Source organism: Hipposideros armiger, unplaced genomic scaffold (assembly GCF_001890085.2).
Source record: "Hipposideros armiger isolate ML-2016 unplaced genomic scaffold, ASM189008v1 scaffold_457, whole genome shotgun sequence".
Lineage (NCBI taxonomy): Eukaryota > Metazoa > Chordata > Mammalia > Chiroptera > Hipposideridae > Hipposideros > Hipposideros armiger.
Window position 1 is genome coordinate 1016284 of NW_017731807.1, and position 15057 is coordinate 1031340.

The 15057-nt window shown below is 46.3% G+C and overlaps 1 protein-coding gene and 1 long non-coding RNA gene across 3 annotated transcripts; both read left to right on the forward strand.

Annotated features, from left to right (window-relative positions):
- Positions 1–1174: 1174 nt before the first annotated feature.
- RNF222 (ring finger protein 222) lies at positions 1175–8316 on the forward strand. Of its 2 annotated transcripts, none has more exons than XM_019665904.1 (2): positions 1175–1240; positions 4512–8316. In XM_019665904.1, the coding sequence occupies exon 2, from the start codon at positions 5400–5402 to the stop codon at positions 6033–6035; it is 636 nt and encodes a 211-aa protein (XP_019521449.1). In that variant the 5' UTR covers positions 1175–1240; positions 4512–5399; the 3' UTR covers positions 6036–8316. The 2 variants fall into 2 exon arrangements, with proteins under 2 accessions (XP_019521449.1, XP_019521448.1); XM_019665903.1 differs by lacking the exon at positions 1175–1240 and having other exon boundaries at positions 4364–4724; positions 5373–8316.
- Positions 8317–13798: 5482 nt separating this feature from the next.
- Positions 13799–14844, forward strand: LOC109395103 (uncharacterized). The gene is made up of 2 exons (XR_002126575.1): positions 13799–13899; positions 14717–14844. It is a non-coding gene; the product is annotated as an uncharacterized LOC109395103 (long non-coding RNA).
- Positions 14845–15057: the final 213 nt, after the last annotated feature.

The following is a 15057-nucleotide window of genomic DNA, read 5'->3' on the forward strand; positions in this document are numbered from 1 at the left end:
CTAAATCTAGGACTGTCTGGGACTTCCTGGGGAAGAACATGAGAGACTGTCACCACGGTTTGTACCCAGCCATCTCCATGTTCTGGATGAGGTGGCCAGCTACACTGCCCTGACTGTCCTCCCCCAACCAGCCTCAAAGTGGCCATAGTTGGTCCAGTGGGAAAGGGGCCATCCTGGTCACCCTATGAGGTCACACATATGCTGAGCTGTGCGTTGGATCCAGGAACTTCATTTTTTCAGTAGAAAACCAATTTCTTGAGGTCTGGGAGGGAATCCCCCAAAATGGTTTCTAGTCCTGGCTTTGTTCCTACCTTATTATTGATTATTTTTTTCTGATCATGAAAGAAACACATTCAGTGTGAAAATTCAAATATCACAGGAATGTTTAAAATAGAAAGTCCCTCCAGAGATGATTACTATCAAATCTGATGTGTCTTCTTCCCAATTTTTCTCTATAAAAATGATCATATGTTGTTCTCATTTCTATAAATAGAATCATATTATACAGACTGTTCTGAAATGTGCTTCTATTTCACAAGATATCAGGGACTTTTTTCCACTCAGGTGTGCGCATTTCTAATTCATTGGTTTTACTCTACTCCATTCTTTCTCCCAGTGGTGTTTGGTCTTTTGGATCTCTGAGCCCCTTTGAGTGTTTGATGAATGACAAATACACATAGCACATCCCCCAAATCTTTGTATACAACTTTGGATGTCATCGCCTTCCTGAGGCTGATCTGCCCCTTTCACTCTGTGCATGGCAGAGGAGCAGAGGGGTGTGGAAGGATCACTGAAATGGGTCCAGGGGCGTGGAAGACTGCGAACATGACTTTTAGTGTTGGGATGGGGAGACCCATCTCTAGGGAGCTTCAGTCAAAGGGGTCCTGGGTCACTGCCTCCTTGTGAGACCCTCTGCCTGTCCTGAGTACCCATCCCTGGGCTCCTCTTCAGGTCAGGGGCTCCCCTCCTAGCATCCTCATCAAGATCACATGACTCCAGCAGCTGCCAAACCCCTGGGCAATGCCAAGAGCCTCCTGGTCTCAAACGGGTTGAGCGACATTCACTTCCTGGCACTGTCCTCCCGACCTGCTCAGTCATTAGGGAATGCCTCAGCGGCAGCTGTCACAGTGACAGCAACAGAAGGACGTGCTGCCTGCCCAGTGCCTCTGGGTGGCTCAGATCTGCCTCGCGGAGGACCCAGGTGAAGAGGCGGATGCTGCTCTTCCTGGCCCCAGCCAAAGTGAGTCCGGGAGCCCTGGCTGGGGGTGGGGAAGGACGGGGAGCCAGGAAAAGGTTGGCAAGGTTTGGACTGAAGCTGGAGTGATACAGAGGTGTGGGAGTGTGTGTGTGTGTGTGTGTGTGTGTGTGTGTGTGGCATCTAGGGGTGGGGAAGTGGACACAGCTGAAGCTATAGGGCCTCTGCCTCACAGGTCCACTGTTCCAAGGTGGGGAGGCGGGGGGGGGTTGCCTGGGCTGGTGACAGCCCCAACCAGTCCTCACAATGGGCTGCTGCTGCTAAGGCTGGGAACTGGGGTTTTCGAGGTCACCTCCCTTGGGCCAGCCCTTGTCCTCCCCGCCTCACAGGTGGCTGGAATGGCAGCTCTGTTTAGAGTCACTCTGAGGAGGGAAGTTTGGGCGTCACTTTTCCATCAATGCTTCTTCATCTATTCCTTTTTTTCTTAACCACTTTACTAAAGTACATTTGACATGCAAAAAGCTGTACATCTATAACATATACAACTGATTCTGGAGCTGTCGTGAGGTATTCTCATCCACGGGTGCTTCACAGGAAATACAGGTAAATCAGTGTTTCTGTAGAGGTATGAGGCCTGGGACCTCCTGTTCTGCCACCTTGCTTTTGGTTCTTCATCTACGCCTTGAACCAAGGTCTGGAATGTCCTCCATGGAGGCACATCCAAACCCTCACTAGAGGCAGCAATACATATCATGGGCTGCCTATCCTGGGTCTGCCCTGTACCAGCAGTATGACTTTGAGCAAGTTACTTAACTTAAGCCTTGAGCCTCAGTTCCCTCATCTGTAAAATGGAGAAAATACCTACCTCCCAGAGTTGTCAGGGTTAAATGAGGAAGGAATGCAAAATGCCAAGCACATAATTAGTGTTTAATAAATAGTCGCTGTTATAATTATTTATTATTAGCTCAACACTGGTCCCTCCTCACCTAGGAAGACTTTGCAGCCCTCCTCTCCCCACAATTTCCTAAAGCACCAATGGGAATGCTTTTTGGCATATAATGTCTTGCATTGTTATTTAACTAGTCTGTGCCCAAACCAGAGTATGAGCCTTGCATTTATTCCTTCTGCTGCCCTCTTCCCTGCCCCAGCACCCAAGACAGAGTCAGGCCCATAAGAGGAACTCAAGGATGAAGAATAAAATGGAATTAAGAAAAAGGGAGGGACACAGGAGGGAGAGGTCAGGGAAAGACTGAGAAAGGGAGGTTAGAAGAAGGTGGGGAAGGAGGGTGGCATTGTCCAAGCATGAATGAAATGCCACTCCTGAAGCTCAGGAAGGAGAAAGGGCTGCCCAGAGAGGCCATCAGTGGGGACTGGGACATCTTTTGCATCCCGTGGGTCGCTTTTACTTTCCCACAAGCTCACATGAAAAATAGAGGCTCTTCTGCCCCCTCCCCTGTTCATCCCAAGCAGGATAGTGCTTTCTGACTTGCTAATATCTACTCACTCAACCTATCAATTGATTCTAATAATGGTCTCTATATAATCTATGGAATCTCCTCTCTCTCTCTCTCTCTCTCTCTCTCTCTCTCTCTCATCTCTATCTCTATCTCTATCTCTATCATTATCTCGGCCTTCTCCTTCTCCATCACCTTCCCAGGTAACCTCAAACAATTCACTTTCCCTTCTGCGAACCTAGGTCTGCTCACCTGTAAAAGTAGATTTAACTAAATTACCTCAAAAGTTCTTTCTTCCCCTAGCATTCTCTTACCTATCTACTTTAATTCTCTTGCCTATCTTGATACCTTCCTCTCAGTTACCCAAACAACTTAAGCTATTGATCATCATCCCTCCTTTTTAAAAAATAGTTTTCAAGAAAATTTATAAATGTCCACTAGGCTCTGAAAGTTTTATGAAAGACTTTCTTGATCACTGCTTATCTCCAATGTCTAGCTCAATACCTAGCATGCAGCAGGTGCTCAATAAATATTTGTTGAATAATTGGATGGATGGGTGGATGGATGGATGGATGGATGGATGGATGCAATGAATTTCTACCATATGCCTGTAGGGAGTTATGAAACACAGGAGGACATATTAGTAGTTGGTTGGCTTAAGAAAATCATGGTCATTCTGAGAGTAACTCTAGTTCAGTTTAGACATTTATAAGCATTACGAAACAAAAATGACTGGGAAACACTGGCATCACCATCTTAATTTTTACCTATTGCCCAACACCTACGTAATCTATTGTTATCTTGTTCAGTTGTTCTAATTTGAGGGGAGCTACCCTCTGTCAGAGGTGCGTGATTTTTTAGTCATCTACATAATAAGGACTATCTGAGGAGGAGAGGGAAGGAAGGGAAGAAAGATGCTAGGAGGGAAGAGGATTTGGCCTGCCTTAACAATGACATGTAGCATTTATTGAGCACTTACTTTGTACCAGACTCTTCACTCGCATTAGCTCACTTAATACTCTGAACAACTCTGCAACTCTGAGAGGAAGGTAGTATTATTATTATCAACCCCATTTTACAGATGGGAAACTGAGGCTCAGATAGGTTAAACAACTTGCCTGAGGTTATACAGACAGCAGTGGACATATCAAGGACTTGAACCCAGCTCCAGAGTCTGAGGACTTGAACCCCCCCGCACCACCACCAGCCTGGGAGACACACTGACAACCTCAGAAACCAAAGATTGAAAACGTTTGCAAAGGTTTAGGTGCTGCCTGCAGGGTCCCAGGCCCCCTATCCCAAATTTCATCAGGCTTCTTTGGAGAAATTACTTTTACATATTTTTGCTCCTTCTTAGTTATGGGACATTTCCATCTTGGTAAAATGGATTTGGAACCAAGCCAAGTAAAGGGAGAGATTCCAAAAGATTTGAAATTTGACAAACAATAGTTGTCTTCCTGTTAATTAATCTTGTTCCCATTATGTCATCTCTCAGTTCTATTTGTCAGTGTGTCCAAGGGTCTTTTGTCATTGATGGAAGAATATATCAATAATAAGTGATTACAGTTTTTTCTAAAGAGGCTGTCCTATATGAGTTTAGAATACACAGTTGTGACACTGGGGACTTTTACATGAGAACACTTGGGCCTCGCCACATACCCAAATGGGTGTTTCCCTTCAAGGTCATCATCTTGGGAAGCTGAGTACTTAACCAACAATTCTACCATTGCTAATAACATTTTTGGAGCCTCTCCTTTGCTCTCAGATAATGTTTAAAACCTACACTGTAACGTTATGGTGACTCCAGATCTTTGATTTAAAACAGTATCATGTCACTTAAATACTCATTTACTTTCCTCCAGGATTGGTACCTGGTGACTTTTGGCCATTTTCACAATACCACACATATCCTCAAAGGATGAAAATCTGCCTTCACTGAGGTTTATCAGAAGGTTCTCTGGTGGCCTCCGGAAGCCCTCTAAGAATCTGAAGAATGGATGAGCTGTGGCAAGTGGAGGAATGAGCCCACAGATCCCTGACATGACTACGCCGAGGGCCAGCAGGCATTTGGATGTGTAAGTTCTGTGTTTTATTTTCAAAACAGTCATTGCTTTATAGCTACACATAGCACAGAGGAATGCAATCTGTGGCTGGATACAAATCAGTGGATCAGCCAACCCCTGAGCGGAGAGATTGAGAAGGAGCAGAGGCTTTTCTGGGAAACAGGAACTCTGGGCACAGGCCCCCACTGGGACCTGGACTGATGCTGGGGGACCACCTGCTCATCCCCTGAGAACTGGGTGCTCCTGCCTTTACTTCCAGCAAGGAACCAGGAAGAGGTGAGGCGGTGATCTCACCGTGTGTGTATGTCATGGTTGAAGTGAGGTATCAGGAAGGCTATGCCTTTATCACACTCCATGCACCTCCTTCAAGAGTCCAGGGTGGCTGGACTAGGATCTCTCTCATTATGTCTCCCAATCCCCACTTCCAGAAGCACCGCCTCCCCCTCTCCTCCTAAGGGTCTTAGGCTCTAGGTCTCAGGTCTTGATTTAATTCAGGTAGGCCACTGAGGAGGAACAGCAGAAGACAAAAGGGCAAGAGGAAAAAATGGAAGACAGGAGACAAGAAGAAAGGGAAGAAGGAGGCAGTGGAAGCAGAGGGAGTTACAGAGGGGAGCAAAGGAGGAAAAAGGCACTGATACTCACAGCCCTTCCCGCCCACAGCTAAGGCCCTGCCTTCCCAGAGCAGCCATGTCAGAAGGCGAGAGTAAGGACAGCTCCTGCAGTGAGTGCCCCGTGTGCTACGAGAAGTTCCGTGATCTGGAGGGCGCCAGCCGGACGCTGAGCTGCGGCCATGTGTTCTGCCATGACTGCCTTGTCAAGTACCTACTCTCCACCCGTGTGGACGGGCAGGTCCAGAGGACCATTGTCTGTCCCATCTGCCGCTATGTCACCTTCCTCAGCAAAAAAAGCTCCCGCTGGCCCTCCATGCTGGACAAGAGCTCCCAGACCCTTGCTGTGCCTGTGGGCCTGCCCCCTGGGCCACCATCAGATACCCTGGGCCACACAAACCCCCTGGCCATCTCCCAGCCTGTTTGGAGACCATCCCCAGGTCAGAGTGCCCAGTTCCCCTTGGATGTGCTGCCCAGCCTGCCCCGGGAGCCGCAAATCTTCATCATCAGTCGCCATGGGATGCCCCTGGGAGAGCAGGACAGTGTCCTGCCGCGGCGCAGCCTGGCAGAGCTCTCTGAGGCATCCCCGGCTCCCAGCTCCACCCGGTCGTTCTGCTGCCGCTCCCGGGCCCTCCTTCTCATCACCCTCATCGCTGTGGTGGCTGTGGTCACCGCCATCTTACCCTGGGTGCTGCTGGTGAGGAAGCAGGCATGAATGGTGGCACTTGCAGGGGCTACCCAGTGAGGCCCAGCCTGACAGCTGCTCTGGAAGCTGCTCTACTCCACCCAGCCGGGCTGGCCCTGGCCTGGGAGCTGGTGGAGGGCCCCCAGAGCAGACCTGGTCCAACCAAGCCCTGAGGGGTTGTGGGCAGAGGGGAGGCCTGAGGCAGAGGGCATTAGGATGGTGCTGACTGAAAGTATGGTGGCATCTCTTCACCTCCAGCTCCTCACTCCCTACAGGGACTCAGACAAGACAGGGAGGCTGGGGGCTGGTGATCTCTGAGCTAGAACTGAGCTGAGCAGCTGAGCTCTTGACTGAAACTCTAGGTTCCAGGCCAGGGTCAAATATGTGATGGAAGCCCCTCCTCAGAAACAACAAGTGTGCCACCCCCACCCTTGTGTATCCTCAGCAGATACTTCTTCCTCTAAGCTAGAACTAAGCAAGGTGGGAAGACGGGTGGTTACCCCTTCCTGTGGGGTCACCAGCCCTGAGGTGTAGTCCTTATCTACCAGGTGACCTACCTGAAGCCAGGTGGGGCTCCCGGGTGGGAACAAGGAATTCTTCTGGATGGGGGTCCAATAGCAGGACTCTTCCAGGTCAGAATTCCCACCCAGGATTCTCTAGTTTTCTCTCAGGAACAAACAGAAGGGGTGGCACAGGGGCCAAAAGCACATGTGCTCCCCCAAATCTCAGTGCCCATCCATGACCCTCACAGATGGGCCAGTGTGCACCTTCCCACCTCCAAGTCCTCCCTGCCCCCATATCACCAGCCTGGAAGGTCTTCCCTGAAGAAGTAGCTGATCCCTGAGGCTGTGGCCCAGTATTTCTGGGAGAAGTAACAGAAAAGGGTCTTCCTGGGAAGCTGAGGCCACATCAGAAAGCAGGGGTTTGTTGATTGAGGGTGTGGCCAGCAGATTGGCCCACAAAAGAATCAGAGATCTTCCCCAAGCTTCCCAGGCACAAGGAATTGTCCCAATTTTGAATCCTGGGTTCTCAAGGATGGACTGGAAAGCAAGGCATACAGGGGATGCCTGATGGCCAAGACTTGAGTCAGCTGAGAACTATGTGGGCAAATTAACCCCTGGGGGCTCCCGCCTCTCTCCCAGCCCAAGTCCTCCTCATGACCCAACCACTCATTAGAGGCTACACCAGCCAGGCCAGTTTCCAAGGTGGATTCCCAAGCTGGGCAGGGTGAGGAAGGGTGTGGAAGAAAACAGCTGTGCTTGTCAGGGACACTACTGTTTCAAGGAATCTTGAAACCCAGGTGCTGTTGGCTGCTGGTCAAGGCCTCTTTGCCTGGGGACCCCCACCGTGGACTGTGCTAGGGGTCCTTGATGAGGACCACTAGGGGGCAAGCCATTCAGGGACAGCTGTTTTCTGTTTATTAAGGCCCATAAGTCAATGGGCCATAATCTTAAATTAAATTTAGGATTAAAAACAACAAAAACCTCTAACTATTCTCTCAAATAGGTTGTTGTTTGCAGCCCAAGTTTGCCAACAGCTGAGCCCCCTCTCAGCAGTTTGCTATATATGGGGAAAGGAATAGCACTCTGCCTCTTCTCTGGTTCCCAAATGGCTGAAGTGGTGGTCATTTGAGGACCAATGGAGAATGGGATCCATGCTACAGGGGATGTTCAGGACACAGGGAGGGTTGATTTAAAGCACGGATGGGCTTCTTGATGCTTTTTTCAAGATTAGAAAAGAGCATAGGTGCTATTTGGGGGGTGGGGGACAGGTGGATTCATGGAGAAAATATTTATTATAAGAATAAAAATGTTAAATTTACAAAGACTCTAATGAGTCTGTTTTAACCTCAGCCAGGCTGCTTTAAACAGTGTTGTGGATTTCTGGGGACCTGATTTTAGTCTTTTCAGATTCTGTCGTTTGCCAAAAATTAATTTCAGAATACCTGTAATGTTTTCATATTGTTCAGTGGTAACCTGTAGATGGCACTTCTTTTATTTTCACAGAATGTCAAAAGCTATTTTTAAAATAAAGGCATATATTTTCTCAACGATTCCAGAGACATTACAAATGCGTGTGGGAAGCTCAAGCTTGGACTTTTAGGAAAATTCACTTTAGATGAAAAAGACAGTTTGAAAATACAAATACAAATGGCTCTTAAACATTTACTCAGCCACACTTGTTAAGGAAATGCAAATTAAAATTCTGCTGGCATATCATTTTTCACCTATTAGCTTGTCAAACCCTGAAAGTTTCAAAACCGACTCTGAGGACAAAGCTCAGGGGAAGCAGGTGAGGTGATGGGAATGCATATTCATAACACCCCTAGGAAGGGAAATTTGACATTATTTATCAAATTTCCACCTTGACCTAGCAATTCCTGTTCTAAAAATGTATCCGACGGATATACTTGCATATATGGACAGTGACATATGTACAATGTTATGTAATTGCAGCGTTGTTCATAACAACAAAGGATTAAGGAAACCCTACATGCCAATCAACGGGGGACTGGTTGTACAACTTAAGGTGCAGGGGTTATCGTGCAGCTATAAAAAGAACAAGGAAGGAGTCTATGAACCAATATGAAAAGTCTCCAGGACACAATGGCTGATGGGGAAAAGGTGTGAAACACTGGTATCATGTACTACAATTTGGGTAGAAAGTGAGGGAATAAGAATTTACATTCCTATTTGCTTATTTATTCATAAAAAATTGGGAAAATACACAAAAAATTTATAAGAGTGATTAACTGTGGAAAGGGGTGAGAAAATAATGAAATGGGAGGGGGAGTTTTCCCTTTACCTTTGACACCTTTTGATTTTTGAACCAAGTAAACATATTACTTGTGCAAAAATTAAATTGAAAAATTATATTAGAAGCTAAAGATATTTTCAGTGTACACATCTATTGCCTGGTGAGAAGCTAGCCCCCAAAACATTCAAGAGCTGCCAGATTGCTTGTCCTGTAGTTCAAGAGTGTCAGCTACTGGCTCAGTGGGGATGGTTAGTCTGGTTAGAGATGTGACATTTTATGCTTAACAGGCACCCCAAGAAGGAAGGTAAAAAGTTTAATATTCTCAGTGTTTGTAAATTCCTATGGATTTCTTTGGGCCCCATCATTTAATGGGCTTGTTTTGATTTTCCTCTACCCTTCCTTCCCTTTCTCAAATAAAATATTTTGTTTTAAGCAACCACCCTGGAGTCAGGGCACTTCAGGACGATACCAATAGATAGATAGACAGGTAGGTAGGTAGGTAAGTAGGTAGGTAGGCAGGCAGACAGGTGGATGGAAGTCTGGGGCTAAAGGTAAACTCTTCTCTTCCTCCCCTTGTCCAAAGGCATCACCCCCTTACACACACACACACACACACACACACACACACACACACACACACAGCTGCCTCCCATTTGACAAGGAGAAAATTCTGAGATTTCCCAAATTAAATTACAGCAGGCCAGAGGGTGGAAGGAAAAGACAAGAAGGGGTTAATCAGCTAACAACTGCGGTGCAAAACCAACGACAGATTGCTTACACTCTTTAGTGTATGCCGGGACTTTGAATTAATTTCCAGTTGGCTATTTGCACCAGGCTCCACCGCACCCCAGGAGCCTCCACTTCTTGCTTACACATGAGCTTTGCAGACTGTTACTCCGACTTCACCTTATCCCACCCACCTTATCTGCAGTCAATATGTACTCTTTCAAAACAACTTACATCTTTCTGCCTCCTACTTGATGCCTCCTACAAAGGCCATCAACTCCAGTATGGTGGACACGTTGACTTTTCCGCCTAGCCCTGCTGCTGGTGGTTTAAACTTCATCTTCATGTCCCAGGACCTGGTCTTTCTCTTGCTAGCAATGGCCCAATAGACCCTTTCTTTAAAAAAAAAAAATATTTTAGCTGTGGAAGTTAAATTTTTTGTTACTCGCATCGCAATAACCTTTACCTCTAATACATACTTGCATAGTCTAGGCCTACTGAGCAAGGATCCATATATTGCTGGTGGGCTCTGAGCCATGGTTGCCAGGAGCCTGAGTGTGTATATTAGAGACCTTTGTGCCCTTAGATACAGTCCCATGACCTCTCCCCTCAATAATGCCTGCAGATGACATAGGCAGCTCTCCTGTTATCTTCACTTCTCCCCTTCACCACCTTCAGTCCAAATGTCCTTTTCTGGCACAAAATAAACAACCTTACCCCATTCTCACAATTCCTCACTTTCATTTATCCTCCTCTAAACCAATATAAATGAACGCCACAACTAATTCTCAGTACAATCTATTTACAGTGCCAACAAGCAGTGCTGGTACAGGCTTCTGGGCCTTTGCTTAGGCAACTCCCTCCACCTAGAACACACTTCCCCCATCTACCTGTAAAGCTCATAACTAGCTTTCCAGAAACAGTTCCAAGGTTACCTATGTAGACTTTCCAGCCCCTGAGCTCAGTTAGAATCGACTTCATCCCATCATCTTCCCAAGACACTTTATTATGTGTATTTGTTGACAAGTCCATCTCCTCTTAGAAAATGTGCTCCTTAAGGAGAGGCTAGATCTTACTGACCTTGGTAAGATCATGCCAAGTACCTGAAATAAAATTTAGTAAAAAATCAAAGCTGGGTAAACATGTTTTAATTAGTTTTAGGTGCACAAAACAATGTGATAGTTAGACATTTACACCCCTCACAAAGTGATAACCCCCCCCAGTTTACTATCCCTCTGACGTCATATATAGCTGTTACATTTCCATTTACTCTATTCCCTACTCTGTACTCCACATCCTGTGACCATATATATACAGAGAGTGCCAAAAAAATGTATACACATTTTAAGAAAGGAAAAAACTGTATTGAAATTGTAATACTCAACATATACCAATAACAAAAGATGAATACAAGTCACATTTGACTTCTGCAATTACAAGAGGTGCTCAAAGTGGTTATCATCAGTGTCCAGACACTTCTGATTACAGTGAACTACTGCTTGAACAACGTTAACTAAAGAGTCTACTTGTATTACAGCACATGCCGTTTCAATTTCTTCATGAAGTACCACCAGTGTAGCCAGTTTTCTATGGCACACCACATCTTTAAGGTCCCCCCAAATCCTCCATTGTCATTGTACTTACACCATATTATCGAATTTCAAATACCACTTCAAAATGGTCTTGCGCTCCTCAGACGTGCTTCCATCATTTTCTTTGACTGTCCTGCCTGTTGCATGGTGACACAAGCATTCAGTTGATTAATGCCATCTTTTGAGCAAACGTCATACTACACGTTGCTACCATAATTCAATTCAACTTCGAAAAGTAATACATAGGTAACATCTCTTAAAATGTGTATACATTTTTTTGGCACTCCCAGTATATATATTTAATTACAGTTGACATTCAATATTATTCAAAGCTGGATAAATATTTGAAGAATGTGTGTGAATCAATGAACAAACAAACAAATAAATATAATAGTTTGGAGTCTACAAAAACATTTAGTCCAGGGATATAGGAATGGAATCTGGATAATTCCTGCTTTGGTGTATATTAGGGCTTCACAAAGACCAGTTTCAAAATGACCCAAAAGAGTCAGTTTAAAAGGCCCGTTTTCAAATGATATAAGAGGAATGTAAGGGAGAGCGAGGGAGATGGCAGCCAGGCTAAGGGGCCAGAGGATCAGGTAGGGTAGAGCCAAGATGCCCAATGGACACTTGTGAAGATAAACAGACTCTATAACTAGGTTGCCAGTAATTTGCATCTGTTTGTACAGTTTGTATCCCAGTAATCTTCACATTGTATAAAGTGGGTATGCTGTCCAAATGTTGGGCTGAAGCTTTAATTTTGATGACTCAGTGTTAGATGAAGGGAGGGAGATAAGGAGGCCTAAAAGGGAAAAGTGACAGCGGAAAATAATGGGGAGGCTGAAGAAACAGAGAGGGCTTTTGTGGGAAGAGAGGAAGATGATGGAGAGACCTGAAGAAGAGGGGGTTAAGGAAACTAGTAAGGACAGTAAGAAGAGAAAGGGGTGACACTGTGAAGACCGCAAAGGAAGCAAAGGTAGGAAGGCAGGACCCTGCACCTGCTCCCTATGGCTCTCAGCATCCAAATCAAACTCCATTGGGTTCCAGAGCCCCATGGGCTTCTGTCTGAATGCCTCTCACTCTAGATATAAGGACCTGGCCCCTGGAGACAATGTGTCATGCTGCTTCACACCTCCATGCCTTCCCTCAGGCTATTCCCACTGCCTCACCAAGCTAATTTTATGTTCTTCAAAACTCAGTCAAGGGTGATCTCACCCCAGAAGTCTTCTGTGACCCCAGAGCTCTCTTCTGTTCCTGAAGCAAAGAAACACCAAGGACACTCTAGGTCAGCAAACGCTTTTCCTGGGTTCCTATGATTGTTGATTTCATTGTTTATCTCTCCTCTTAGACAATGAGCTTCCTGCAGGCAGCAACTTTGACTAATTAATTGCATTGTGTAGTTCCAGTGTTCAGAAGAGGGCTGGCCCATGAAAGACACTGAATAAACATTTGTTGAAACGAATTGCAGAGGAATTCTCACTGAATTTTTGAATTACAAATAAAATCTGGGGCTATTTCCATCACAGCATATTTAAGAATACAGCTATTTTTAAATCATGGAAACACATGTTCTTTACTGACTCTACTCTGAGCCTGTAAGGATAGAGTTTCTCTCTTTTTGACTTGACCCAATGGGCTCCCACAAATTGGGACCATATACAGAATTACCAGATGGGGCTGGGAGGCCAATTTGCATGAGTTTATCTATAACCTATGGGTTCTGTATAACCATGCACAAGTTCCTCTCACGTCTCTGTGGTTCAGCGTCCCCATCTGTAAAATGGGGATAACAATATCAGCATCACAAGGCTATTACGTGAATTAAAAGGAGCTAAAAACTTCGAGTGAGTAGAAGAGTGTCCCTAGCACTCAGCAAACTAGCTACGTCTTATATATATGAAACGTGTCTTCCCTCAGAATTACACCTATATTATTCATTCAACAGAAACTAAGTCCCTACCAGGTGCGCGGCAGGGCACGCTTCAGAAATTACCCCGCACTGCAATCCATTTGCAGGGGAGCGCACCCCCCTGCTCTGCTTCCATCAGATCCTGAACTGAATGACAGCAGCCAGTAAAATTCAGAAAGGGGCACGGATCTCCGCACGGAAAGGCTTCCTCAAGCCGGGATCCTTCAAAGTGTGATATTGGACCAGCATCCTCGGCATCACTTGGGAGCTCCTTAGAAACTCTGGTTCAGACCTACTTCCGCGAGGTGGGGAGCAGATCGGTGGCCCCAGCTCTCGGAAGTCCCCTCGAATCTCGGCCCGAATCTGTGGCGCATTCATCACAGGCGGTGGTGAGGAGGCGACAAATGACACCCGGCTGAAGCCTGTTAAAGGACTGAACAAACCCACGGCACTGGCCGGGACGGCTAGAGTCCTAGCGTCACCTGGCTGTCAAATATAGGACCTGCCCTTTCCGGAATAATGGGGTGCCCGCCGCCCGGCGCTCGGAAGTTAAAGGACAGGGGTCCCCTGGGGCCGCTCACTTTCTCAGAAGCCACCGGGGCAGTCAGACTCTGAGCCCCGCCACTCGCCCGGAAACGACCCTTCCCAGAGGACACAGCTGCAGAACCCAGAGCTCGGAAGAAAGGCACCAGAACCTGGAGAAGGGAGTCTTGGGTCCCTCGCAGTTCCCCTCCTAGCCGCGAGGTGACAGTAGTCATTAATTTCTTCCCTAGTTTCCTCTTCTCGGTTAAACTACGCGGCTCTCTCGCTCCAAAAGACATGGGTCTCGCGAGAGTTCTTGTCACCGTACAGAACCGGAAGTAACGTGTGGGTCTCTTCCCTTTTGCGGCCATCGCTGAAGCAGCTTCGGGTGAGGATTTGCGGGGAAAGCGCGTGTAATCCGCAGCCATCCGTTCACGGGCACGGTGGCTCTCGACCCCTGGGGCCCCGACACTGTTCCGGCGGCCGAGTAGCAGCCAGGGAGAGGGGCCAAGATAGTCTCGACCTGTTTTCCCTATAGCTCAAGGGCCGCCTGGCTGGGAAAAGGAGGAAACAAAGTTTTGGGACTCTGTAATGGGAGCTGCAGGAAAAGGGGAGAGCGAGTCAGGTCTGGGCTGTGTAGTTTCCTAAAGAATGGTTTCAAGATAACTTAGTGGTAAATCCACGGAACTTCCATACCGCGCTCCTCCATTGGAAGGCTTTTTGGACCCCAGATCTGTGCGTCATTTTCTAGGTTCGGGATGGGTGGCCTGAATCATTGATTTTGGAGGTGACTTAGATGTGTTCATACTTAAAGTCTGGAGATTAGCGTTCGTTGGTCTCGAAAACGTAATGTTATGTTTGAAAAACTGAGTCTGCTTTGCCCTAATTCAAAGATAAAAGTCCTGTCGCAGGACTTAAAAAATTTGGAGTGTAAACAAAAAGTTTGATAACTAAAAAGGTTGTGTTAATAATGGAAAATATTTCATTCTATAAACAAATATTGCAAGCATCCTAGTAAAGAAAAGTTTTTAAAACCAAGCTTCAGTTGATAGGCCGATGAGTTCAAGCAGGTTTTGATGGAGTTAAACATATGACAGCCTCTGTGAATATTCTGAACTTTCAGAATGAAATTGCTGCTGTTATTTGTTTGGAAACTGAATGAGATTTTGGTTATTTAAAGGTTTACACCTCTTAACTTTTTTTAGCCAAAATGAAGTTCAACCCCTTTGTGACTTCTGACCGGAGCAAGAACCGTAAAAGACATTTCAATGCACCTTCCCACGTTCGCAGGAAGATTATGTCTTCTCCTCTTTCCAAAGAGCTGAGACAGAAGTACAATGTTCGATCCATGCCCATCCGAAAGGATGATGAAGTTCAGGTATGTACTATGTTCAGGTCATCTTGGTAAATATCCTGCACACTTGGCATAGAAAAGGGATTGCGTTCTGAGAGTGATCAACCTGAGACATTTGCTCCCAGAACAGGATTGCAAAAGGAGTTGAGCCAGGGACTAAAAAACAAACAAGAAAAAGCATGATGCTTTTCA

What these genes read in the sequence shown, in the direction of transcription:
- RNF222 (XM_019665904.1), top strand. Translation starts at nt 5,400, where the DNA reads ATGTCAGAAGGCGAGAGTAAGGACAGCTCCTGCAGTGAGTGCCCCGTG.